At 42.1% G+C, this 26,118-nt stretch overlaps 1 protein-coding gene across 8 annotated transcripts; it reads right to left on the bottom strand.

Moving 5' to 3' along the window:
- Positions 1 to 33: 33 nt before the first annotated feature.
- On the bottom strand, positions 34 to 26,085 carry gapvd1 (GTPase activating protein and VPS9 domains 1). Of its 8 annotated transcripts, none has more exons than XM_058635709.1 (29): positions 25,938 to 26,085; positions 21,138 to 21,356; positions 20,564 to 20,831; positions 19,891 to 20,463; positions 19,721 to 19,804; positions 19,489 to 19,623; positions 19,152 to 19,344; positions 18,459 to 18,539; positions 17,181 to 17,338; positions 16,427 to 16,556; positions 16,136 to 16,261; positions 15,315 to 15,488; positions 12,914 to 13,051; positions 11,258 to 11,392; positions 10,546 to 10,665; positions 10,145 to 10,222; positions 8,293 to 8,633; positions 8,120 to 8,207; positions 7,275 to 7,307; positions 6,703 to 6,774; positions 6,484 to 6,612; positions 6,263 to 6,389; positions 6,019 to 6,131; positions 5,310 to 5,469; positions 5,017 to 5,204; positions 4,564 to 4,777; positions 3,797 to 3,869; positions 3,483 to 3,680; positions 34 to 2,689 (listed from the first exon to the last, which is right to left on the bottom strand). In XM_058635709.1, the coding sequence occupies exons 2-29, from the start codon at positions 21,320 to 21,322 to the stop codon at positions 2,549 to 2,551; spliced, it is 4,455 nt and encodes a 1,484-aa protein (XP_058491692.1). In that variant the 5' UTR covers positions 21,323 to 21,356; positions 25,938 to 26,085; the 3' UTR covers positions 34 to 2,548. The 8 variants fall into 8 exon arrangements, with proteins under 8 accessions (XP_058491692.1, XP_058491694.1, XP_058491693.1 ...); XM_058635711.1 differs by having other exon boundaries at positions 6,263 to 6,374; XM_058635710.1 differs by having other exon boundaries at positions 17,181 to 17,335.
- Between the last annotated feature and the right edge of the window lie 33 nt (positions 26,086 to 26,118).

Here is a 26,118-nt window from a genome sequence, read left to right as displayed (position 1 = left end):
GAAAACAGGTGCACAGGAAAAGAAGGAGGAAGGAAAAGTTCAGCTTCTTTTATTGTTTTTAAGAATTACATAATGCATTAATCACAGTAAAGACAAACCGGCGTTTTTTCCCCCGCATGTCATAATTGTGCAAGCTTACAATTAAATGTAAAATTAGATGTAAGATGTAAAACTATTATTTGTTGTTGGGGTTTTTTTTTTCCCCACCCTCTGCTCAAACTTGTGAACTTAACTGTACGGGGGGGGGGGGGGGGGCGCAGAGCAGTAAAGCTTTGAAGGAAGCAACTCTTGGGTCACCGGCACAGTCGCTTGCATACATACAGAGGCTATCACAGACGTGTGTGTGTGTGTGTGTGTGTGAGGCAAGCACTGAAACATAAGCCAGGTCCAAATAATTTCATCCGATTTGAGCAGTGTGCATTTCCAATTAAAGTGACATCACACAGACTTAATTAGTATAGATGCAACCTGCAACTTGATTTTCCAGTGCATGGTTTTCTCATCAGATTGATGAGGACGTGGACTGCAAATATGAATCTGCTGCACGTGCAGCCCGCGAACCGTCAGCGTGAGAAAGTGACGGTCAGGTGCGTCAACTTCTTATTTCAATCACATTAATGTTCCCCGTTTTAAAAACTCACTGCTCCAGACAAAGAGACACCTGCTTTGTGCAAAATAAATCAAGTACTGATATGCAAGTATAACAGAGACACAGAGAGGAGCTTTGCATCCTCCCGCACGTTCAATTACAAGGGGCCTGTGGCAGATACTAATCCTATTCCACTGTTTATCCTATTTGAGAATGTACAGACCATTCAGTGACTTCATGCAACAGGAGGCAGAGGGTCCACCGATCACGCAGTCATCCCCCCCACACACACACACATGTGACTACACCATCCATTTTGGCATAAACTGCAAGTCAGTAATCACGAGTCAACAGTGTGGATTACTTGCTCCTCGTTTAAACACGAAAAGAAAGCGGATTATTTGAAAACTAGAAACACGCGTCTTTGAGCAAAAGTGAAGCGGATGATTTCGAGAGAGAGGGGGAAAAAAAGATTTAGTCATTTCTGCATAATTAAAGACATGCTAGTTTCTATAATTGGAAAGATACAATAACAACAACTGGGATATTACAGCTCGGCAAATTGGAGAAAAGAAACAAATAAGTGCACATAAACAAGAATCCCTTTCTCGAACTTCTAGAGGAGGTAGAGCTAAGATCCAATAGTTTACTAGTCTGCCCTTGGACACATGTAACATCTTAGATTGAAGGTTATTATATTCTAAAAATTAGAAACTATAACAGCTCACTACAAAAGGCTTTTGTTAATCAAGGGTGACGACGACGGGAATCACAGCAGGTCAATATCAAACTTCTCCTTCCAATCCCTCGCGGTTTGTTTTTTTGTTTTTTGTTTTTTTAACAGTGCAAAAATGATCCAAGGCTCTGTCGTCAACCAGATCATCTGTGCAGGTGCAACATCACTACGAGGTAGGATCCAGCACACCGAGGGGAATAGCTGTTTGAATTCAAGTGTATTAAAGAGGGACTGAGCCATGACGATCAGTGATGCAGTAATTTAACGCTGGACAAAGGAGACGTTAGAGCATGTTTCTGTGTGTGTGTGGTTAGCGGTAATGCCTATGCCGAGTTTAAAAACCAAAAAAAAAAAACCCAGAAGAATTCAATAACTCCACCCTGTGCTCTAATCTCCCAGCATTCCCTCACTGCTAAGGTGCCTTCCCATCTCAAACTCCTGCCTCGGACATTTTAAATGGCCACGATGTGCAATTTCTTTAAAATCAGATAAACAAAGCATTTAAATAGAGTTACAGAAATAAATACATTTTTTTTTATTTCATATAAATATGTGGGCCCTTTTTTGGGGGGGGAATAAGAGGAAGTTAATGAAATAAGCTGCCCTACCGCTGACACACTAACGTTCCGAGTAGTAAATGGACGTCAGTGTTTATGAAGTCACGCAATGCCGTCAGTAACTTGTCACACACTGTAAATTCCCATGTTACAATGCATTTAATGAACATTATATTGTAATTTAATTGGAAGCCCTTCCCTCTGAATCTGGGGGGATAAAAAGATCAGTGATCACATCAAGAAAGTCTGGTCCCTTTATATAGGATTATCTTTTGTGTTGATTTAATGTCATATTAGTATCTCTGTGTGTGTGTGTGTGTATAAAATCCCTAATACAGACCCCAAAAAAGAAACATGACTGAGAAGACAAAGATAAAAGGACAAAAAAAAAAAAAAATCTAAATCAGGTTCAAAGTTTTGCCCATTTTTTTTTTCCCCAAGGCCATTTTTTTTTTTCCACCACGGCTAAAACCTGAATTTGTCCACATAGATACATACAGTAATATATATTTTGTAATCTTTCAGTGTCTCTGGCTATGTACAAGCTATACAAATACAGAGCAGGCTGAGGGCCAGGTTTTCTAAACTGTGCAGAGGGAGCAGTTGGTGGGGAAGTCTCCCGGCTCCTTCCCCCACAGTCTGCCCATACAGGTGGCTGGTTCTGCTTCACTTGCGATCGTCGATGGTCTTAATGAATTCCAGCGCCGCGGTGAACTGCATCCACCAATAGCACTCCTCCCCACTCAGCCGGCTGGCGTAGAAATTATTGATGTACTGAACGGTGGACAGCAGGCAGGGCGGGTTTGCCTGGAGGGGGAGGAGACGCGGGGACGGGCCCACATTAACTGCTGCGGGAAAGCTCGCACACAATGCCGTACAGATTATAATCAGAAATATGGAAACATGCAGAGTATTCCTACACGTGTTAGCACATAGAAGTCGCTACAATGGTAGTTCACTGACAGTCAATGAGCGATCCGCGTGGAAGGTAGAGAGTGTTAATTCAACCTAGGGCTGGGCGATATGGACCAAAACTGACATCGCGATAATTTTTGTTTAATCGATATTATAACGATATTTTGAACATAACGGGTTAGCTCGCTTAGCTGAGAGCTGAAACAGCCGATAGCTGAAACTCGGCATTCAGAATGTACAACAGAAACCCGGAGACAGGAGACCAGAAACCTGGAGACCAGAGCCTCTGTGTCGGTCACGGTAAACGAACCGCTGGTGTGTTTTCAGTCCACTTGGAGCCGAAATCTGCGGCTAACAGCTGGTGCCGCTAAAAACTAGTGACAACAAACAGGCATTACGTCACCAGCTCAACTTTTATTTTGTATTAACGAGTAACGAAGATGGTTAAGAAAAATGTATCGTTCAAATGTCTGTTGTGATGCGTAGCGTGGGAGGGACAACACTACGTCGTACGTACATGTAAGGGGTGTGGCTGAGCAGCTGAACTAGGTATATATAAATAATATATAATATACCGGTATGGCGATATTGTCTCTTTCAAAAATACACCCGTATAACTCTTACTACCGGTACATCGCCCAGCCCTAATGCGGCCAAGTGTGGGAAAATAACGGAACATAATTACCCTGATGAGGACAAAGACGAGCACGGGGACAAAGTCGTCCGCTCCGGGGACGGAGTCCTCGTTGGCCAAACTGAGGAGGTTCATGATGGTGGAACACATGCGCAGAATACACTGGACTTTGTCCCGTGGAGTCTTGTACGCGTTGATGGTCCGGATCTCACCCTGAGCTGAGGGCCACGGAGCCTCCTTCAAGTAAACCTACAGACAGAAAATGCTCAATGCTTTTTTTTTTTTTTTTTTAAAACAACTTGTTGTGAAGTTATTATGTGTGTATCTTTAAGTGCTTGTTGGGAGTAAAAAAAATAAATAAATACCTCTGGGATTTGAAGTGCTTTATGAGTGGCTGTCACCACCTTTGAGAGCCTCTGGATGTGTTCGTGGAAAAGCCTGCGGGAGACATATCAGTTCAGGAGGAGTGGACACGGTGATGCTGTTCTAACGTATCAACCTGAAAATGAAGCCGCGACGGTCGCTCTTTCAAAGAGAAGACAAAAGGAACCAAGCAAACTGAATCGTTTTGAATAACAGTCTCATAACAGTCTCATAAATCAAATCCCCAAACGTTGATATGGCGTGGATCTGTAAAGACGACATAAGGAAAACAAAGCGCTTCGTTCTCAAGTCCTGTTCAAATAAGGAACGGTCTATGTCTATAACTGTCAAGATACACGATGGAAAAATAGTTTGCATTATAATTAGGGCTGAAATTTTATCGAAAATCAAATCGCAAGAGGCGCAATAATTTTTTTTAATTTTTTGTTTCTCACACATCTGCACAAATATCACACACTTTTCAAATTAAAATGACAATAATGATGTAAAAATGACCATTCTCTCTGATATCGCGAATCATATCGGAATTTCTTTGAAATTTATTCAAAATCATTCAGCCCTAATTATAATTCATATTTTCAGGTCCATTCTGGCTCTCAGTGAACACAAAACTCAACACATTACAGAACAAAAGTGGATCAGAACTTGTTTACCACGATGACAAACATTATTTTCAATACATATTCGATATATACAAGAACCTTGCTTTGTTGCCTTCTTAGTGGAGATCTGTGTTTCAGTTACTCACTGGTCTCTGAGAATATCTCCATCCTGGTTGGGGTAGAAGGCCAGTTTGAAGATGCGGTTCATCACGCTGCGCTCGATAGCCATCTGGGCGTCCTGCAGCTGGTCCTCGCTTGCATACTGCCAAATGGCATCACGGGCCATAGCACCGTACAAGTAGCGCAGAAAATCCTCCACTGCTGCCGTCTTGTCGTCTGACGCCGTGCACCCCTGGAACGCTGCGGGGGGGAGAAGGAAAAACCGATCCCGGGGTTAACATCAGCACAGGAAACAAAGTGTACTGTAACACTACATGTTTAATATATAGTTTCCACAGCATATCTGCTTTTATTGTTTAAAGAATAACAGCAAAAGCATCATAAATCATGGGAATTACACTGAAGACGGCCGACAACAAGGTGGCGTAATGATTATACTACTGAGGGACAGCTAAGGGAAAAATAAGTTGATGTTTTACCCTTAATAAAGTCAAGCATCTTGCATTCCATGTGTTCAAGAAGGAGCCGGACACAGACGGTGGTGAAGTAGCGGTTTGCGACCTCCTTGTCTCTCAGCACCCTCTGCAGGAGCCTCTCCAGATGTGCCTGAGACGTCTGCAGGCCCTGACGACACCGGGTTAGATAAGCTATATACGGTGCCCGCTTTCTAAAACAAACACACAGTGGAAATAGGTTTTTTTAATACTTTTTGTAGGTGCCCAAAACGACCGGCAAAATGACCCGAGAGATGCCTTCACGCCTCCCGTTCTACCTGTAATCCTCTGCAATGGCAGCCAGCAGCTTCCTGCAGGTGCGTGCGTCGAAGCGGCCGACGCAGCGCGTGGTCTCCTGGATCTGGGCCATCTGGTTCTTATCCTGGAGGTTGATGGCTTCTGCGAGCTGGACCTTCAGGAAGCAGACGATTTCGTTGTCTGAAAGGGAGGGGGCGACGGGGAGACGGCGTCAAACAACACTGCTCGCAGCTCACTAAAGAACGCCTGGCTGGTGTAATCTGATCGACCTGGCGCCTTCACATGACAATGTGACTGATGGGTTCCGAGATGGGGGTCCTGTGTTTTTATTGTTAACCATTTTGTTGGACGCTGCAGCTACTGTCCTGCTTCAGGATCTGATGCAGAACTGTGCAGAGAGGCAAGCGTTCATATTTCTAATAAAACCTTGTACCTACATTAATCTGTGTTGCTACACGTGTATTCTGAAGCGGTATGGAGATTTAGCTGTTTTATCATATGGGGAGCTGCACTCACACTCTTATAACCTTGCCTTACACCTTGAGAGGTGAGTGGGAAGATCAAGGTTGTGCAGATCTGGTGTCTTGTTTTAAGGACAGTCTCAGCTGGCTGGACGCTTGCCAGGATTAAAGGCTTGAACTGTGCTCCCCGAGGAGGTTTGTGACAAGACATTAGTTTTGCAACAGATTCAAATCACACACGCAGAATGAAAGCAACAAAGAGTCCTACCTTCAGGATCCATGTGGTCAGGGAGCCCATTTCGTGTGGTTACAGGGGCCATGATGGGCAGAGCCACAGAGTCTGCGGAACACAATGCCAACCTCAACTTCTTCTTCGCATCGCTGCAATCAAAAATAGACAAAAACACGCGTTGAGAGCAGTGTCTGAGCAACGTGCTGCTGAGAAAACGAGAACATCTTGAGAGATTGTTAAAGACTCGGTATTTTTAATCGAAGGATTCTGAATGTTTGACCTGAAAGAGAACTTTGAGCCGTGCTGCTGTGCCGTCTGGCTGGCCGAGTCTGGGAGGTCGTCCGTGGAAATGTTCTGCAGAGTATCTTCTCTTGGAGAGTCGTGCAAGTTGTCTTCAACACAAAGATCTTTGGAAATTAAAAAAGTTGCACCCTTAACAAACAAGTGTACATATTGATTACTTAATATTCGGTTTTATAAAAAAGAGATTTATTTGCTGACCTCCAGCACCATCATAGGAAGCTCCACCTGCAGCTCCATCACTCGGGCTGGGCCTCTTGATGTTCCTGTACTTGTCCAAAATGTCTTCGGCTGCCTGTGCTTGTGTGCTATGTCTGGGCAGTGGGTCATCTGTCAAACCGGCAAACAGGTTGCATTAAATTTAAACCCACCAAGCACAATTTAAAAAATTAATAAAACAAAAAAAGAGCCAGGACTGACCTTGCGGAACACGCTCCTGGGCAATGTCATCCCTCTCTTGTTTGTCCCTCTTCCTGAATGCTGCTATTGGCGCTGTGGTGCAGAGACATGTTATGACTGACTTGGGCAAGTGACAGCATTTTGGACGGCAGGCTGATCGCGAGTCAGCTGTCGACGGCCACTTCATATTTTTCTTCTTTTTTTTTACAAAATTTGTCAAATTTGTAGAAAAGCGAAAATTGAAGTTGCGAATATCAAACGGGTACAGTGGAACTCATAAGATGTCCAGTCTATATAGATGTAAACGATCACACACTGATGCTTGTCCTGGGAAAACAAAAGAGATACTGTCTCACTGAGACAACACTGCTATTCTGTATTCTCAATACAATAACATGACGACAGACACTGTGGCAAAAAAGAAAGGATGACAAAATAGATGCATGGATGAGGAATGTTGAGGTGTGTAATCTCAGGCCATGTCACATCACAGCTCTACAGCTCTATGGCAACATCTACAAAGCAGCATGGGCACACAGCCACGGGCTCCAGCAAGTACAGCTAGCTGAATGACGGCAGCATGGAAGCGTTACCTGGGACGTCACTCTCAGCCGTCCAATACAGCACTGTGAGGAACACAACAGACAGGGTTGGCCTTTCACAACACAGGCTGCCGGTCTGCAGGACGACCGACTACGCGTCTCCATGCAGAGCAACAGGACAGACATTAATGGACACGACACAAGGTTTGGCTGGAGTTTGGCGGGTTGAGGCGTCATAGCTCCTCAAGTTAGCGACACACACTGCGCTCCATTATAGGAATTTCAATTTATTTGTTTACTTAAGAAACATCATTAACCCAAAGAGTAATAAGGACTCATTCCATGTGGGCACAGCTCATTATTTCCCAGACAGATGTATGAGAGATGGCTGTAGAGTAGAAGTGCAACAAGAAATGTGTCATCTATCAGCGCTGATGACAGAGAGGTCTATCTAATGACCATTAGCCGCTGGCTGACAGCACTGCTGGGAGGGCTGCAGCCATACAATCTCCACAGCTAAAGCTCCTCTGATGACTGATTAGCTTTGAAAAGTCTATATAAATCTGCAGCCAGTGAGACGTGAGAGGAAAAAGTAGTGGACACATCTCTGGAGTAACTTCAAACAACAAGAAACATAATTTTCCAACCGGAACGTCAGCAATGGAGTGGACAACATGGATCATCATTCTCTTTCTCACATTATAAATTGGTTTTCACGCTGCTCTTTAAAGGGTGATACTTCCTGTCAGTTGTGATTAAGAGAACTTTTCTCTCCCTCGCAACAAAAAAAATAAATAAAGGATCGCTGCAATCAAACAGATCATTTAAAAATCTACTCGAGCTCCATTTTTCACTTTTGAAGAGATGAAACGTTTACACTGGTCACGTTTCCTCACCTTTGGGAATGGCCGACACAAAGCGTTTCTTCCACCACGGTCTGTTGCGATCAGACTTCTCGTCGTCACTGTCTTTCCTGTCCTCGGCCTTTAAATGGAAATTAAGGTGTTACCATTTCTCAAACACACAACGGTCTGCGGCATTAACCCAGAGCACAGATGCAGGCTGTTACCTCTCCTTTCAGGGAATCCTTGCTGGGGGACGAGGAAGGTCCTAAGGCAAAGGACCCGGCGGGGTCGCGATCTTCAACTGCTACACGTCGGTTTAGGCCAGGATCACTTGTGGGCCTGCGGCCTGGACACACAATATCAGAGCTGCGGCTGCGGACCAGCCTGTCAGGGAAGGAGTGGCGCTGCTTGGTGTGCTCCAGCTCAGCCTGGGCCAAGCAGTGGGGCATGAAGAGAGAGTGGCGTGTCTCTTGCCCCAGGGCACTGGCTTCAGGGATGGGAGGGTCAGGTGGAGGGTGAGAGGGCCTGGCATAATGCACTTTAGGCCGCACTATTGTTCCAGTTCCTTAGGGTATTAGAGACAAACATACAAAATTTTACTGAATGAATTCAGGCCATATTTTAATTTAGTTTTCATTACTCTTAAATAAGGGTAATTTACTCGCCCACTGTACACAATAAAAGACTGTAGTGAAGTTTTTCCCATGTGATATTTGTATTTAACTGCCTTTAAAACTGTTAATATCTTAATAAATTGCTACCAATAAAATTAAATGTCCAGTGTGTAACGTTTAGGAGGGTTTATTGGTCGAAACTGAATACAATCATAATACAACCCATAAGTACGTTCGTATATGTGTATAACTGCTGTAAAATAAAAACTGTTTTGCTTTCATAGCCTTAGAATAAGCCTTTTATATGCTAAGGACCCTGCTAACGGCCTCCGTTACACAATTTACACAGGCCAAAATGTTGAATCGCCGTGTTTCGACAACAGTTTCTGGTTTGGATTTTGAAGCACAAAGACGTCTCCCGCAGTTTCCTGATGCATTTTGGTAAGGGAGGGGTGAGCAGGGGAGGCGTTTGTTTGTTGTTTAGTGTCAACAATTAAGTTACCAATTAATTATGAAATACAGTCACAATCTCCTCTGTTCTTCCCGACATTGGGCTTTTAAATGTTTTTCTCTGAGACATCATGTCAAAGAGAAGCTAACTGCTATCTCTTTTGGATATACATTGTTACTACTACAACAAGAATAGAAAATGAGATTAACAACAAACACCCTATAAAAATTAAGAATACTAACAGTATAAAAGAGAAGGATAAGAATCATATGCAATGGAAATATTTACATCTGTGTCGCAATATGCAGACTGAAGAATGTAATACCAATGTCCAGTATTACACAATAATATAAACAGTAACAGAAAAGGATACGTTTTAAAGTTAATAATATAGATTCTTGACAAAAGAAACAGTGACCATGACTCAGTTCAGTCCAAGTAAACATTTGCACAATATTAAAGTAAATGACCTAAGACACTGAGGTACAATAAAAACCTATGGAACAACAGCACCTCAAAAGTAGGGAGCGTGCTAAAGAGAGATGTTAGTGGGAGATGAGCCCTAGGTGTAGGTAGGCCACCTGTTCCAAGGATAGACTCTCCTGAAAAGCGTCCAATGGCAGACTCGTGCCATGAGCACAGTGGGACAAGGGGACAGTGCCAAAGAGCCTGGGGTGAGGTCTCTCAACCTGTCATCCCTTCACCTTGCCACAGACACACAGCCACCACTATTCCTCTCTCACACACACGTTCCACCGGCTCTACAAACACACACACACACAGGAGTGGGAACAAAGACTTCGGAGGATAAACTGGAATATTAAATCAGCCTAATGAAGTGACATTTCACTTGCACTTACGAGCTGAGCCTCGTATGAAGGGTATAGAAACACTCTTGGTTAATTCGAAAAAGCTCAAGCTGTTCTGTGCATCCACAACATTAGGGCGGGGATTTAATTATACTTATTACTAGCTCCGATTGGTTGTAGAGCATTTTCAAGTGCAAATTACCTTCACCAGAGGAGAGGGGATCGAACATGGCCAGTAAGGAATCTGCCTGTGAGGGTGGAGATGTCAGATGGTGTGCTCCTGTAAAAACACAGGAGAATATGAGACAATTAAAAGCAACAGCTAAATCAAGCCCTAATACACACTGCACAATGCCTATTACTGCTAGTTTAAAAACGTGTTTATTTCATTCAGTTAAAAAAGATAATAGCGTGGCCTCCAAACAGAGACACACAGAATATTTAACTCTCCAATAACTTTAGGCAGTAAATAAAAAAGTGATTGAGCTTGGTAGCAGCTGTAGGAGTGACAGAGAGTGATTGCTCCTGTTGATGCTGTTTTGAACAGATAAGACAGTGAACTGATGGCTCAGTGAGCCTCATGGGGATTTGACGCTCTCCTACCGTGGCCTGACTCCTCCCCATCTGGACTGGTCACTGAGTCCTTTCCACCGAAATCTGAGCTGCACTCTGACCGCAGGTCCTCGGTCTTGTTGGGGATGTCTTCTGAGGTTGCGCTGATACCTGAAAAACAGCTGTGTTGACATCCAGGACAATGGCAACCGAGTTTCACCTTTGCAGTGAGAGGTTTCGGCAGTCAGGAAAGTGAATCTGCGTGTTCAATGCTTCTCAAACAAGAGGCTATTTTTCTTTAGTCTATGCTGCACGGCCTCTCTCAGACTGGAACCCAGTGGGAACTCTAAATTGGTAGCGTAAGCTCCCATGGGTTCAGGGACAGACACACATAAGAGTGATCATCAGACGCAGACTATCCATTGGCCATTTCCCAGGGGATGTTTTCCTGTGAGCTGAGCCAGGAACATAACCGCTGGCTTCCTAATCTAGCATACTACTTCATGCATGTCAACGTAGCATGTCCACCTGAGCCCACGAAAAAGACAACCAGCATTAACCTCTGTGTCATACAGAAAAATCCCCACTGACCCCAGTACACTGGTTAATAACCCACACAGCAACATGACCGCTCTCTACTGAAGCAAGTCCAGTTATTCAACAATGTTGGTCAGTTAATAAAAACTTAAAAGGACAACCGAGTCAAAAACAGAGCAGACAAACTATGTTTGGAGGTGGAGAGATAGAGTGGTTCGATTCATACCTGAAACAACACTGAGGCCTGGTGTGCTGGGTCTTGAGCTGACCTCTCTGACCTCTGTCTCATCCGAGGTGCTGCCAACACCTGAGCAGCTCTCCAGCTCCTGCAGTCGCTCCTCCTGCTTCAGGTCTGCAGCCTCTGCAAAACAAACCCAGACGTTAAGAAAAATGCCAAAAAAAAAACAACAACATCTGAGAGTGTCTCAGATGTGAATTGAAGTACAAATAAAGCATCATTTAAATCCACTTGTGGGAGTTTGCAACAGATGATTGTCATTTTCTCACTTTACTCCATCGTCTGCTGAAATTGTCGGGAAAGCAAGTCAAACAAAGCAAACATTATCATGTCTTAAAACTGCCAAACCAAACTGTAACGCTAGTACGGCCAATACTTGGGCTACCCAACGGGGCTGTTGGGTCGAACCCGGAGGCTGCATACTAACAGCAGTACTCATTTGCATGCTCGTTAGTAATAATGTGTTAGTGAAGTGCTCTTCAGAGTGTTGTTTTCTGCTGCCTGGCCATGAAACAAGCGCTCGACTCGAAGCAAGCCTCCAATCGCACTATTACTGAGCAGAACAGGGGCAACAAACGGAACAAAAACCAATAAAGACACTCATGCATGTCATTTTTTGCACAGTACATACTGGAATGGTGTATCATTTCAAATGACACAGGGCGCAGGTTTTCCAAAAGAAACACTTAACACTGTTAGTGAAGCACTTCTCTGAATTAAACAAAACAAAAGTAGTTTATTAATAAATCCTGTCCCACCATTTATTATTTGACTTACCTGTTTTTACCCTTGAAATAAAATGTATTATTACTGTTGTTACAAATGGTTTAGGCTAGGGCTGCAACAATCAATCTATTAATAAATTAATAATCACTTATTTTGGTAATAGATTTATCAGTTTGAATGTTTAAAACAAGCATTTTCATTGTACGGCGACTTAAATGTGAATATTTTCTGGTCTAATCATTAAAAGAAAAACCTTCCGGTTTGTGGACAAGATATTTGAGAGGATCATCATTTTGAGGTTTGGAAAACTATTTTTTTTTAACATGTTCTGATCATCATTAGTTGTAGCCCTAGTTTAGGAGCTGAATACTCAGTTTCCAAAAACAGACGAGAAAAGCACCATCTATACTCGCATTTCACCAACTCTCGCCGTCAGTGAGTGATTACTGTCATGACAAATTGTCCGCATTACTCTATGTAATCCAATGTTAAGTCTAGCCGAACAAAAAAAAAAAAAAACTGACAACATGTAAAGCGAGTGAGGACAACTGCTCTCCTTGTGATTCCCTCCCCACTCCTCCACCACAGGTGCAAACACACCTGGCGGTCCCTCTAAGGAAGCCCTGAGCTGCCTTTTACTGGCACAGGCAGATCTATCCTGAACGACAGGCAAATGCACACAATTATGATGACAGATGTATGCACACATTTTAGGCATATGGAAAGCACCTGCACTCCCACCCCCATCACTGTGATGAACAAACACATGAAACACATGAAAATACACACACGCATGCATGCATGCACGCACGTGTGAATGCCAACACACATCTGCGGCTGTAACGGAGACGAGGAGCAAGAATCGAGATAATACAAAGAGCGGATGGAGTCTGTTTCAGAATAAAAGTTGCTCCTCACCCGAGTCACTGGGCAGGACCTCCACACTCCAGGCCTCGCTTGTGGTCTCGGAGATAGTGGAGCCATAGGGATCCAGCAGCACTGAACCCGAGCCAGGAAGACACAGCAAACTGCCAAGCATGTTCTCTGCAGCCGCCCCTGAGAACCAAGACAGACAGAAAGACAAAGGGTTAACCAAAAAGTGCTGGAGCAGCAAGAAGTCACCTCGGAAGAGGAAAAGTCATCTTGAAGGCACTTTTATTTGTTAGCCTCAACAGCATGTGTTGTTAAGGCACTGCTGGTGATTCATATTCTCTAATTAGTTTTAATAAATTATTCAGATTTTCAAAATGAGCAACTTGAGAATGCCACAACAGAAAAGATGCCTTAAGTAAAAGGATGAACTTTGAGTCGCATGCATGTTTATTTAATTCCCTTCTTCATTTGCTGATGCAAGTGATCATTATTGTCACCATCAACTGATGTTTTCATGAAATCTACATTTACACTGGTAAATGGTTAGGCCGCAATGGAAAAAGAATGTGTTTTCAAATTTTGATATCCTCGCCCAAAGGCTTGGAAGGCATGAAACCTCGGCATGAATCCACTGGCTTGAGCTTCCGTCTTCCACTGCACTGGTCAAAAGAGAGAATCACGTGATTCTCCATCCTTTTTTTAAGGACGTAGGATTTGCATTGACGGAGAATAAATGATCCGTCTACGTAGATGATGGACGCAAATGCCTAAATCTGACTCATATTAGATTAATTTCCATATGTGAATGAGGCTTGAAACCAATCTAACAATCTCCAAATGCTTTTTGCCTTCTTACACATTCATGGATGATCACAGTTTGCTCACTTGCACCATGCAGTGTATATAAAATATTGTATTTACAATTACATAAAGTAAATATTTCATGTGTTCCATCAGTTTAACATCTCCATGTCTGTTAAGGGTGGAGACGATGAGCTTTACACACAGAAACGCGCACGAGTTGGAGGTCGTGTGCCTTTTTCACGCTGAGACCCACTGGCACATATACCACTGTGCCAAAGGTCAGAGGTTAATGATAATATCTCACCCTGCCCTGGCCTCCAGGGCCGTGACTTTGATCTGTTGATTAAGCCGAGCATTACTCACAACCAAATTACCACGTCTCCCCCCCTCAAACAAAGTCCTCAGCACGGTGTCCCTCCATCTCCGTTTGAGAAGTTGTGGTGGAACAAGGTGGAAGAACGCAGAAGAGGGGGGAAATGAGCGAGCAGGTGTGAGTGGGAGTCAGTGGCCAAGGCTCATCACCAGAAAGTCAACCTGTAGAAGCTGCACCCCACCGGTACGTCATGCTTCCAGTTCAGGGCACACACGCGGCATGAGCACGCGTGCGTGCCAGCACCCAGGCAACAGCGTGCACTGATGTTGGTGGGGGCAGGGCGCTCATTGGCAGTGGGAGAGCTCTATCCCGCTGTCCGTGTTTACAGTCTTCAAGGTAGGGGCGCAGAGTACTTGTCTTTCAGGTGGATGATTAAATGAGTGGCACAACAAGAAGTGAAACAATTAGAATTTCTGCCTCATTATCATGGTAATCTTATCAGTGGGATAATGAGGTATTAATGGATATTTAATGTGCATCTCATAACCCAATCCCTTGGAGAAAACACATAAGGAAATCGCTGTAAATTCACTTAATGATGGAAAAGTCCCCCAACGCCATATTCCAGAGAATGAAAAATGGTGGATGCAAATGAGAAGGAACCAAGGTCAATAAGACTGCAGGGACTGAATGAATGTCAAAGAGCGAAAGAAAGAGACGGGGAGAGAGAGGGAGAGAGAGGGAGGAGTAAAGAGTGAGATGACAGAGGCAAAGGAAACGGGGATGTTGGAGTCTGAATAAAGTACAGACTAAAAATATTTAGTTTCACATTAGATAAGCTTGTGTATCAGTGTATTATGATTATATATTTGTTAAATAACTACATTACTTCCTTTGTGATAGTGCAAGCTCATTTCAAAGACAAAAAAAAACATTTTTCTTTTGCTTTTTGATGCAACAAATTAGTTCATTCAGCTACACTTTCAAAATGGATTAAACCTAAAATGAAAAAATAAGTAGAAAATCACTAACCTAAGTTATTAATTTCACCTAATTTAGGGGCTGACATTTATTTATTTATTTATTTATTTATTTATTTATTCAAAGAAATCCATCATGAAAGAAATGTACAGGGCCTTGAAATTCAATTCAAGAATCTGAGCTCAAATGACGCCATTCATTTTCAAGGCTATTTCACCCATATGCCACAAGATGATGACATTTCTCTAAATTGACTAAATCAACAGTCCCTCCGTGCAGCAAGTTCCTCTCTTAAAAACATTTTGTACAGCGTGTGTGATCATCACATCAATGAAGTCATGCTCCCACCTGCTATTTCCTGCAGCCGATCCTCATCCATGTTTGGGTCAAAGTCGCTACCGAGCACATCGGTGCTCCAGGTTTCACTGACCGTCTCAGAGATGTCGCGATCGTCGGTCAGACCCATCATGTCCCGGATTTCAAACTTGCGGAGTTTGTCATCCAGGTTGTCCTGGGTGGTGGCTAAAGAAAGATGAGACAGTATGTCATACTATCCTCACTTGTGTGGATGTACTTCATTTAATAGGGAACATCACATTTTCAACTTAGACCTCAGCAACATTTAGCAACAAACAAACAAACAAAAGATGTTAATGATTAACATTTATTTGATTTACTGCCATTAAGAATTCAACTGATAAATAATTAATTGATTAATGGACATACATATTAAGTGGCCTCTGATCTTATGCTGAGACTAGGGCAGAGGAGAATGCAGCTATAGCTATGATGCTACTCCTTGTGAACAACTAGTATTCAATTGCATAAAACTGCTGAAACCGAGGTTGAAAAAAAAGATGTAAACCGCATTGATAGGCAAAAGGAAAACACCATGTCCATGCTTTGCAGGTTAGTCAGTTAATACCTGTCTCACATCAGAGAGTTTCTGAGCAGTCGGACTTAAAAGCATTGCGACACGAGACAATATTTCAAGCAACAGTCTTGCAGTTTTACTGGTCTAAAAGAATTTATGTGCCACAAACGTACAATGTTTCAATTTAAACAAGACAAGAAAAGGTCATGCATTTCTATAATTAATAGTAGTCACCATCATTAACTCATTTAACCGCTGATGTATGAAGGAAAATGTATGAAATCTGGAAACATACCCTGTTCATGTTCCAAAAGCTGTAGAGCCTCCACTCCATTGCTCCCTGATGGTCCAGCTCCGAGCTCAGAAACAGACTCTCCCTCCAGGTCCAGAGATGACACAGAGTTGGAACGATTGGATGGACCTGAGAAAAGAAGTAGGGATAAATAAATTAAAAAAATGTTAATAATTGACCTCATCACATAGCATCTACTTCTGAATACAAATGTATTGTAGTGTGTTTTGTCTTATTGCAGCATTTGTTTTCTCTCATGTGGTAGCTCCATGTGTCATCAGAATGCAGACTGACCCTCTGAGATTCCTTCCAGGTTGTCACTGCAGAGGGAAAAGCGCAAGGTTTTGTCCGGTTTGCCATGCAGTTTGGTATCATCAGCCTGGCCTTCACCCTGTGCCCCATCGGTCAGCTGGAGGTTCAAAACCTGGAGACAGAAAGAAAATACAACAACCTCCTAAATATTTTCATATTAGTTTTAGTTTCTTAATTGATTTATTCTTTAAAGCATGAATATAATCTGTAAAAAACTTTGGCACAGGGTAATGGCACAGAATTGACATAATTTCCTTCGGTGTTTCGGTTTCAATTTTCGGCCAAGTGTTTCCTGATTTTAGGTTTCGGCCAACAATTTTTATTTCGGTGCGTCCCTAATCGTGATTATGAGTTTTCCCATAATGGAGCAGCCCTATGAAACAGGGTCTGCTATAAATAGCATTTACAGTGCATGCAAACACCACCAACAACAACTTTAGGAAATCTCAGGCTCATGCCACACCACTTACAGCACCTGGGGACACTCGGCACTTCTTACTTGCTTGCTTTCCATTTAAATGTTTCAATAAGGAGCTTTTTTTATGTGAGGTGCACAATTCTCAGCAGAATATAGTGCAGTTCAGTTTTCAGTAGTTTTCAGACGCACATGAGCTCAACTACACAAAATGTGCCATTGTGCCATGTGCACATACAATGTAGTTACAGCAAAATCATGGCACTGAATTGATAAAATCGTCTCTCTTGCTATTGAGAACATAAATTTAAGTCATATTACCTCATTCTCTGACATCATCCCAGGGACATTCTGAGGACCAGTCCCGAGTGAAATCACAAGCACCTCCTCTGCCTCCAGCTCCTGTAAAGACTCTTGGGAGCTGGCCTCTGCCTCCCCCTCCTGGGCTATGTTGGTACGGCTGCGGCTACGAGCAGCTGCTGGTTTAATGGGGTGGAGGGAACCAATATTATTTTTTGATCGTTATATTTAAAACAGACAAATGTGTTTGATTTTTAGCGACACATTTTGAAATTTGAAGTCAACAAATGAACAAGTCAAAAACGAATGACACTTGTCTTGACATGTTGGACCAATGCGTTGCTTGTAACTGTTTTTCATGAATTAATTCAGAGGAAAATTAACATTTTAATTCCTCTTGAGCTACAAGTCACAACAGCTCTGTGAGTTTTGCAAACAAAATTGTTAAAATGACCTTGTGAATTTTAGTTCTACATTGACAACAATGCAGACAAGTTCATCTTTCATTTCTAGACATTAGACAGTAGTTAGTATTATTAAAAAAATAATACAGTGTTAAAACCTGAAAATGGCATTAACTGGTTAACAAAAGTGCATGGACATGTCGCTCATGATGTCACTAGAAAATAAAAGACACAGTTGGAAAAAAGCATTTTAGCAATGCATGTGTAGAGATTACATTAAACATTAGCATGCCACTCTTTGGCTCCATCTACTGGACAGAATATAATGTATTTAAATAAACCACTTAGTTGTGGTACTGTTAAGTTCAATAAGGTTCGGGACTTGCATGGAATGAATGCCACAAAGAGAAGCACATCATACTCACTCAAGATTAATAGTTTTGAGTGAAAATAAAAGTGCATGAGCCCTTTATAGTTTGAGGGTGTTGGAGAAGCTGGACACACCTTTCAATAAAAACACTAAAAACACATTCACCTGCATGAAACTGTGCCTTCAATCTATTTAAAACCAACTACACTGGCCTCTTCTTTATTTTTTAACCATAACTTAGGCACATGCCAGGACAGAATATAAATATTTCCCCAACTCTACCTCCTAATGAATAGCCAAATTCCACAGAATGATGAAGCAAAATGAAAAATCTGAGTTCTAATGATGAGCCAAAGCAAGGCAAGGCAAGCATAGTGAAAGCATGGTGACAGGTACTAGTACTAGTGAGGCAGGGTGGTTACTGTGCAGCTATGAGCATGGACTAGATGAATGTTGAGTGTGTTCAACACCAGATAAAACGGGATGTGTTCTGTCCAGCTCTAACATGGCTGACAGCCTACCCACCAAAAGGGGTTACTAATGGAATGTGGGCAGACAGTGTGGTGGTTGTGGGGTCCCAGGATGTTATGGCAGCTAAGTGTTGTCCTGGTCATTCATTGGCAGCACAGGAGGAAAGGAGAAGGACAAGGTAGGGAGTTGGAGAAAGAATACAGAGGACAATTTAGAATCAAAGTTTTTCAATTGTCAAGTCAAGACTGTGTATATAAATGTCATATTTCAGAGAAGCAAGAACTAGTGGTTTATATCCAATTAAGGGGGTGTTGCTACAGCATCATTTGTCTTTGAAATGTTAATGAAGGTAGTCTATGCATCTTTTCCATCCATTCCAATTAAAATGAGTTCATTTATATTTGGTAATTTAATTGGTTGTCATTTCTGTAATTGAGCCTCAATCCAGGCCATGCTAATTATCTTTATAACAAGCTGAGAAAAAGCTCATTAGCTTGCAATAACACACAGGCCTCTGACTAGCCATCACCACTCAGCGCTACTTGTTTATTTTGCCTCTCATTAAACAAAATATTACCCCTCTATCGGCTAGTTCTTGTTGCAGATTGCGATATTCCTACGGAGCTAAATATCCTTCAGATCCTCACATTGGGAAATTACAAGAGATTGCATCACATTAAGCACATTAAAACATCTGCCATGTATTTCATAAGCAGGAAGCCTGAAGGTTAGATGTCATGAAGGTACCTATGGGGAGTCTGTTCTTCTTGTTGGCAGGAGTGGTGGCCGGGGAGAGCTGGGGGGTGTTGGAGGGTGTGAGCTCCAAACTGTTGCTCTTCACAGTTCGAGACTGGGGCACATTGGCCAGCAGATTCTCCAGGGCCATGTGCTCCTCCTCCCGGAGGTGGTCTCCTGCTGTCACACCACGCACAAAGTCCACCTATGCCACAAGAGGAAGTTGTTCACTGCTACCTAATTGCAAACTGTATGCCTATGATGCAGCATGGTAGCTGTATTGTTCTCGTGTTAAATAAGAATGAAAATACTGATGATATGTTTTCATATTGGGAGCTGAATAGCTTACCAGAGCTAGAAGATGGTTATGGGTAATATAGACGGCAGTCCTGCTGAGGCCTTCGAGAAGGTTCATTGAGGACATGGGTGGGGTCTCAACTGCTCTTCCCCCAATTACCACATCCAGAAATGCAGCAACGCAACTCTGGAGACAAAGACACCAGAAAGGTTTGTTAATACAAGAGGAACATCGCAGAAAATTAAGCTAGAGCTAAAGAAACGTTTACATTACAAACACAAACCTTGTCAAATTTCGACAAACTGCTTTTCCGCCTTGGGTCTGCGTCATCATCGGCCATGGCCAACTGCTGCAAAAGCTGCCCCACCTGTGTCACAGAAGATCATGATGCAGAGTCACTCATGGGGAGAGTGACTGGGCAGGATGAAGGATGAAATGTAAACTCTCCCATACCTGCATCAGATTGAAGCGGGCAACTTCATTGATGGGGGCGTCAGAGATGATACCATATTGTTCCGGGTTGACAACAGCTGGACAGATGAAGCATGTCAACAGCAGGTCCGTGCACATGGTTCGCACCTCGCCCACTTCAAGACGCTCCACACATGACAACGTCTTGTACATCTGGGACACAATCCAGCGCAGGCTGTGTGGGAAGCAGTAGGTGTTCTGCTTCAAGTAACCAATAAACTTGTTGACCAGAGCTACCAGCTTTGCTTCATTTGCCTCCACAGCTGCCTGCACCCTTTGTTTGTAGCCCTCAGAGCCCTTCTCGCCAAAGCGTTCCTGCTGGGCTGGAGTGAGGCGCTCTGTAACCTTGGCCGGGTCTGTCTCCAGGTGATCTTCATCTTCAACTAGCAGCTGCATAATGGGCTCATGGAGGGTGGCTGTGAGGAAGAGCTTGGCTGAGTATAGGCCCTCTGAGAAGAGTTTAAAAAGAATGCTGAAGGCACAGGTCCCCCGCCGCAGCAGGCGCCGTGGGTTATCGCTCTCCTTCAATTCAAACTCTACCAAGTACCGCAACACCTGGAAAAACATGTACAAATTCAAAACATTAACTCCCGCTGAGAAGCTATTAATCAGCTTTCCTAATATATGACAGAGGATACCAAGTCAAGTTTCTAACCTGGAGCAAATAGCTCTCGTCCTCCTGCATAATACAGTTGCCATAAAGTGAGGTAAAGACGTTATGGATGACCCCCTGGGTGTGCTCCTGGTTCAGCCTCTCCCCTGCCACCAGACAGGAAGCCACCAGTCTGGGGTTCTCTCTCAGCCGGGCCAAAAACTCGCCATAGATCGTCTCCTGGAAGCCCAGTGTCTTGTAGCCATCCACAAATTGTGTGTCTTCCAGCATTTTGGCATGTTGGCAGCACTCAGCAGGTGAGGCCTCCGCACTGTAGACAAATGTTTTATCACTAATAAGAATCATGTTAAAGCTATTTATACCTCAACAAATTTTATCTCACAATTAGTTAGTTCTTAGCACTAGTTATCGCTTTTGCACGAGTTTAAGGAAGTTTCATTCAAAATGAGGACAGAAGAGTTTTGCTAAACCACGTTCCGTTTCCCGTATACTGGTCTTGACGTATACAAAAAAAACACACCATAAAAATATATATGTATACCGCCCAACACTACAGTGTATTGCGTTTCATTTTACAACTTCATCTCAAGGCCAGAGTGATGCATGATGGTCTGACCTGGTGAGAATGAGACGATCCAGGTTGATCCTCTGCTGCTTGGCGATCCATGCTGCCCGGAACAGCCTCTCAGCTGTCTTCAGCACATCACAGTTGAGCCTCTGGATTAGCTGTTTCTCTGATGCCACATACAGCCGTTCCTGCTTCAGGTGGTGGGCCAGAGTGTGGATGTCTGGCTTCACCATCTTCACCAACTTAGACAGGCAGAGAGGGAAATGACTGAAGCAGAAAAAGGGACAAGACGGAATAGAAACCAGTGAACTTGGTGAACGTGTAACACAAGCTCAGATAAACTAATGTTTCTTAAAACAGCTTTGTTTAGGGAGTTCAAACTATTTCACATATAAATCAACATATTTGTCTAGATTAGTATTATTCAGCATGTACAACTCAGAGACAAAGAACATAAGAGACAAAAAGCATCAATACCTCATGTTTCATGTTTTACCTTTTAACATATACATATATCTATCTATCTATCTTACTATTTACACATACACATATATATATATACATACATACATACATATATACACATATATATATATACATACATACATACATATATATACACATACATATATATATATATATATATATATATATATATATATATATATATACATATATATATACATATATATACACACACACACACATATACAAAACATTGCTGTACAAATGCTTTTCATTTCACAAACTCTTTTTCTATTGAAGTAAAAGCTCAGATTTTATCATTTGTTTTTGTTTACATGAATTCAAGGCAGAGCAGGAACTGGTTCTGTAAAACGGTTTCTGCAAAGGTGTACCTTAACATTATGATGTCCGTGTCACACAGGGGAAGTGATCTTGTACATTCACGCACCACACAATGATACCAAAAGCATGCTTTCACAAACTACACCACACAGCACAACATGCAAATCACTCCTTCTCCAATCCTGACAAACTGTAGGTCAAGTGGAGTGCATGAAATTTGAAAGATTTCTTGGGGACATTTTTGCACAAAAGCCTCTTTGTAGCTGCAAGCTAACATAGCAAACACCGATTTATCTGTGGACAAGGGCTCTGGGAGGACAATGAGACTAGCCTGGAATAAAACTGCCCCAGAGTAGGAAAAAGTGTAAGGAAGGTTCATTGCTCAAAAGCTAACAGACAGCCATAGAGTTTGAGTTGATATGCCAGGCAAATCAGATTGGTTATGCAGATTTACACACATAATGATTGCACAGTGAAAGGCTCTACAATTGCCTTTGCAAATCAAGAATAAACAGTGATTACAGATCTACATTTAGTGATATAAATCGTCAGAAAAATAGAAAGTTTTAAGGCCAATTTAAATAACACTAACACAGTTACTTTGTGGTTTGGAGAGAAACAGGAATATTTACAATCTTCCCCTTCACTGGGAACAGCTTCTCTTTATCACAAGAGAAATGTGACTGCCAGTTGATGTGATCACTCAAAAAAATAAATAAATTACCAACTAATCAGCTGAAGTAATAAAGTTTTGCAAACACATTAGGTTTACTGCATTTAATCATCATTATATGTAAGTTTACCTTGTTTTTGGTGCAAAAAATACAATGAAATGATGTTCACAAAGAGTCTATTCTATATACTGTATGGTAAATGGAAAGTAAGCAAAAGAAAATGCTCTCCAAGTTACGCATTATCAAAAATGACTGAAACAATAGTAAGCTATTTCACACAAATATCTAGCATGTTTTTCAGGTAATAGATTTTTCATTTAAAGAAAGCAAGTCTACATTTTGAATGAAGTGGCAGGTAAGTGGCTGACGAGTACACACATGGCGCACTTCCACGTATACACTCGTGTTGTTCAACTGGCACATTCCTCACATACTTGGAAACGAAGTGAGAGTTAAATGGGGCATTAAGCAGCGTGCACGGGTTAACTGCCATTCACCGTTCCCTTGTGTGACCCTCCACTCCAATACAAGCCACTTCACAGAGCTACCTGGTGACTCAGTTGTGGAGAGTACTGAGGAACTCTAAAGCAGAAGCAAAACCAAACTATAGACCATGTGAAGTGAAGCATAACCTTCAGACTTCTGATTTGTGTGAGAATAATAGTTGGTGGCAGGAGTGGACATGGTTAACATGTGTAACAACAGGACCAAATGTTCAACCACAGGACCAAATGTTCAACCACAGGAGCCATGTCAGCACCATTATTTTAACAAAGCAGCATGCAAGACAGTGGCAGGCAGTGGCAAAAAAAACAGAAATAAAGAGTTAAAAATTATAGATGTGAAGCACTTGATTTATTTAAAAAACTGAGCAAACGGCACATCACCGGAATAAAGTTGTTTAGAACACTGCCCACTCCTACCACTACATAACCACCCTCACACACAACCAGAGAACCAAGTGCTGTTTATGGAAATTCAAAGGATTTCACTTTCTACCAAAGGTATCATTCACAGGCCTGAGCCAACATCCTCTTCACACTTCCCTTCTAGATATGTTCTTACAATAATCATACTCTCCTCTACAAACATGAGATTTACAATTTACTATTTCCCGTTCAAAGCCAAATACTGAAACTTGAATAATAACAATAAAAAACCCAGGACCTTTAGGAAATGAAAGCTGATAGTATAGGGGGTGTTGGTCTGTTGAAGTCGGTAAAGCAGAGACAATAACTAATTAAGGCTACGTTCAGATTACCAGCCACATTGTTCATTCATTGCAGATCAAATTTGAATCTGACACCAATTAGCACACTATTACCTTTTTACATGCATCACCAATAATAGAAAAAAATCATATTCATAAGACCACTCAATACTGAAGCTGGAGGTAAGATTAGATATACCACCATGCGCCAGTCAAAGACAACAATGCTCAGTGCACAGTCAAAAAGCCACATGACCATTCTCATTCATGTCACATGACCACACTTCAAATATACATCTAATCTAGGACCACATACTTGGGTAACACAGATCTGATTTAAAAGTCAGAAATGGTGATAAGATTTCTGTGTTCTCACAGCCCTGAAAAAAATTGATCTCAACCGAAAGAACTGCATATGAGTCACTTGAGCCTGGTAATCTGACATAATCTGACCTTCCCATCCAGAAAAAATACACAATAAAAGGTGTATCCAAATTCAGAAGTTGGATTATCATAAAACCCATATTTCTAGATGCATTAGAGCAGGGAAGTGTTTATGAAGGAATGCTTAACAACCGTTTTTGTAACAACCTGAATTAAGGGTAAATAACTGGGTGTTAGATCAAAGTTTTATGGGTAAACACAGTATTTAACATTAACATGGTAGACCATTTACTTCTCAATAAAGTGTCTATGTTGCACTTTAAATGTGGGTATAATGAAGCTTAACCCAGTTCTGAGTCAGTAACTGACACTTTATCTGTTATCTTCAGGGCAAGAAACTGCTTATGGTGTGACTTTCACAAAAAAACAGCACAGGGTGAACACACCACTAAAAAAAATAAAGTACAGTATTGCAATTTGCAATCAAATCTATTAATGTCAACAAAAACGATATCATCTGCATTTTACCTGTGGTTCAGTTCACATCAGCATTCCAAACATACATACTCAAGATCATATTCCATTCCAGTAGCACTGATCGGCCTCAATTGTGTTAAATTGTTTCATTTGAGCGCTGAGTTGTACATGACTTCATCACATAAGCTCAATTATGTTTCATCTTCTTCTTTGTCTCTTGCGACCAAAGCATGTACACTCTGTGCAGAATAAAACTGGAGTTGGACCAATGCAAGAAATGGGTGAATGACAAAATTAGCATCATGTTGTTGTCATTCACACTTCATGATAGTTCCACTCATTTACACACCCATATTTATACACAAGTTTCAGGCAGAAAATAGCACAATTCCCTTTTAATGAGCAAAGCACACGACTAATCTCAAATATAAAGGCATAACCATTAAATGCTATGTGTCAGCATTCATGTCCACAGTGGGTAAAAATGCTGCAGAGATGTGAGCAAAATGGAATTTTATTACTATATTTTTGATGTGTAAACAACCTTTATGTTAAGTGACTAGAGTTTATTAGACAAACGATTACAATATATAGTTTTTGATGCTATTAAGTGAAGAAAAGCAGCAAAGCCACATTTTTAATTGCTGGTGGGCTACAAAGAGTGAACAGTATAATATCCAGTGTTTTAATATGTATCGTGTGTAATTGAAACCTACGGCCTGACAAAACAACTTGGGACATTCCTTTCACCGACACAGAAGGTGGGGTGGGGATTTTTTTTTTTTTTTAAACCAACAGCAGAGTTTCAAGTGGTGCTAACGAGAAGTTACGAGGACACAGTATCCTTGATTCGATGTGGTATTCGCCAACCGACAAATGTACACAGGCAACAAACAAACCAAAATGAGAGCAGTTGGATTGTTGTCTATTATAGCTTTGTTGCTAGATGGTGGTGTCTTTGACCCACTGACTATCACATCTAATAAACCCATAAACAACGTTGATTTGACTAAATGTTGTACAGGAGACACACAGCTGCTGAACTAGTATCAGCCAGTTAAGATTCGCGTTCCAGCTGACTGAGCAGGCAGCACAGTGGTGAACGAGGCTAACTAGCCTTGACAACTAGCACTGGACTGCTAACGATAACCAAATAACACCCGGGTAACGTATGCTAGTCGAGCAGCGTAAGCTAACGACAAGCTAGTTAGCCGCGTTAGCTTCGCTTTAGGGAGAAAGCTCCTGAGTGGCCAAATGTGATAAAGGAAACACGCGGACATACAACTGGCAACTTACCCAACGTAACTGACGTTTACTGGCCGTTCACGTCGTCTCCAAACACCGCCGAGCCGAAGATTTCTCGAGTCAAAAGAATTGTTTGTTAGCGACTAGCAGTCTCGCACTGGCTTCTGCAGGAGCGGACAGTGCTGTCATTTGCTGTCATCACGAGGAGAACGGCGCAACACGCATGCGCGAA

This window comes from Solea solea, chromosome 8 (assembly GCF_958295425.1).
Source record: "Solea solea chromosome 8, fSolSol10.1, whole genome shotgun sequence".
NCBI lineage: Eukaryota > Metazoa > Chordata > Actinopteri > Pleuronectiformes > Soleidae > Solea > Solea solea.
This window is presented reverse-complemented; position numbering and strand designations above follow the sequence as displayed.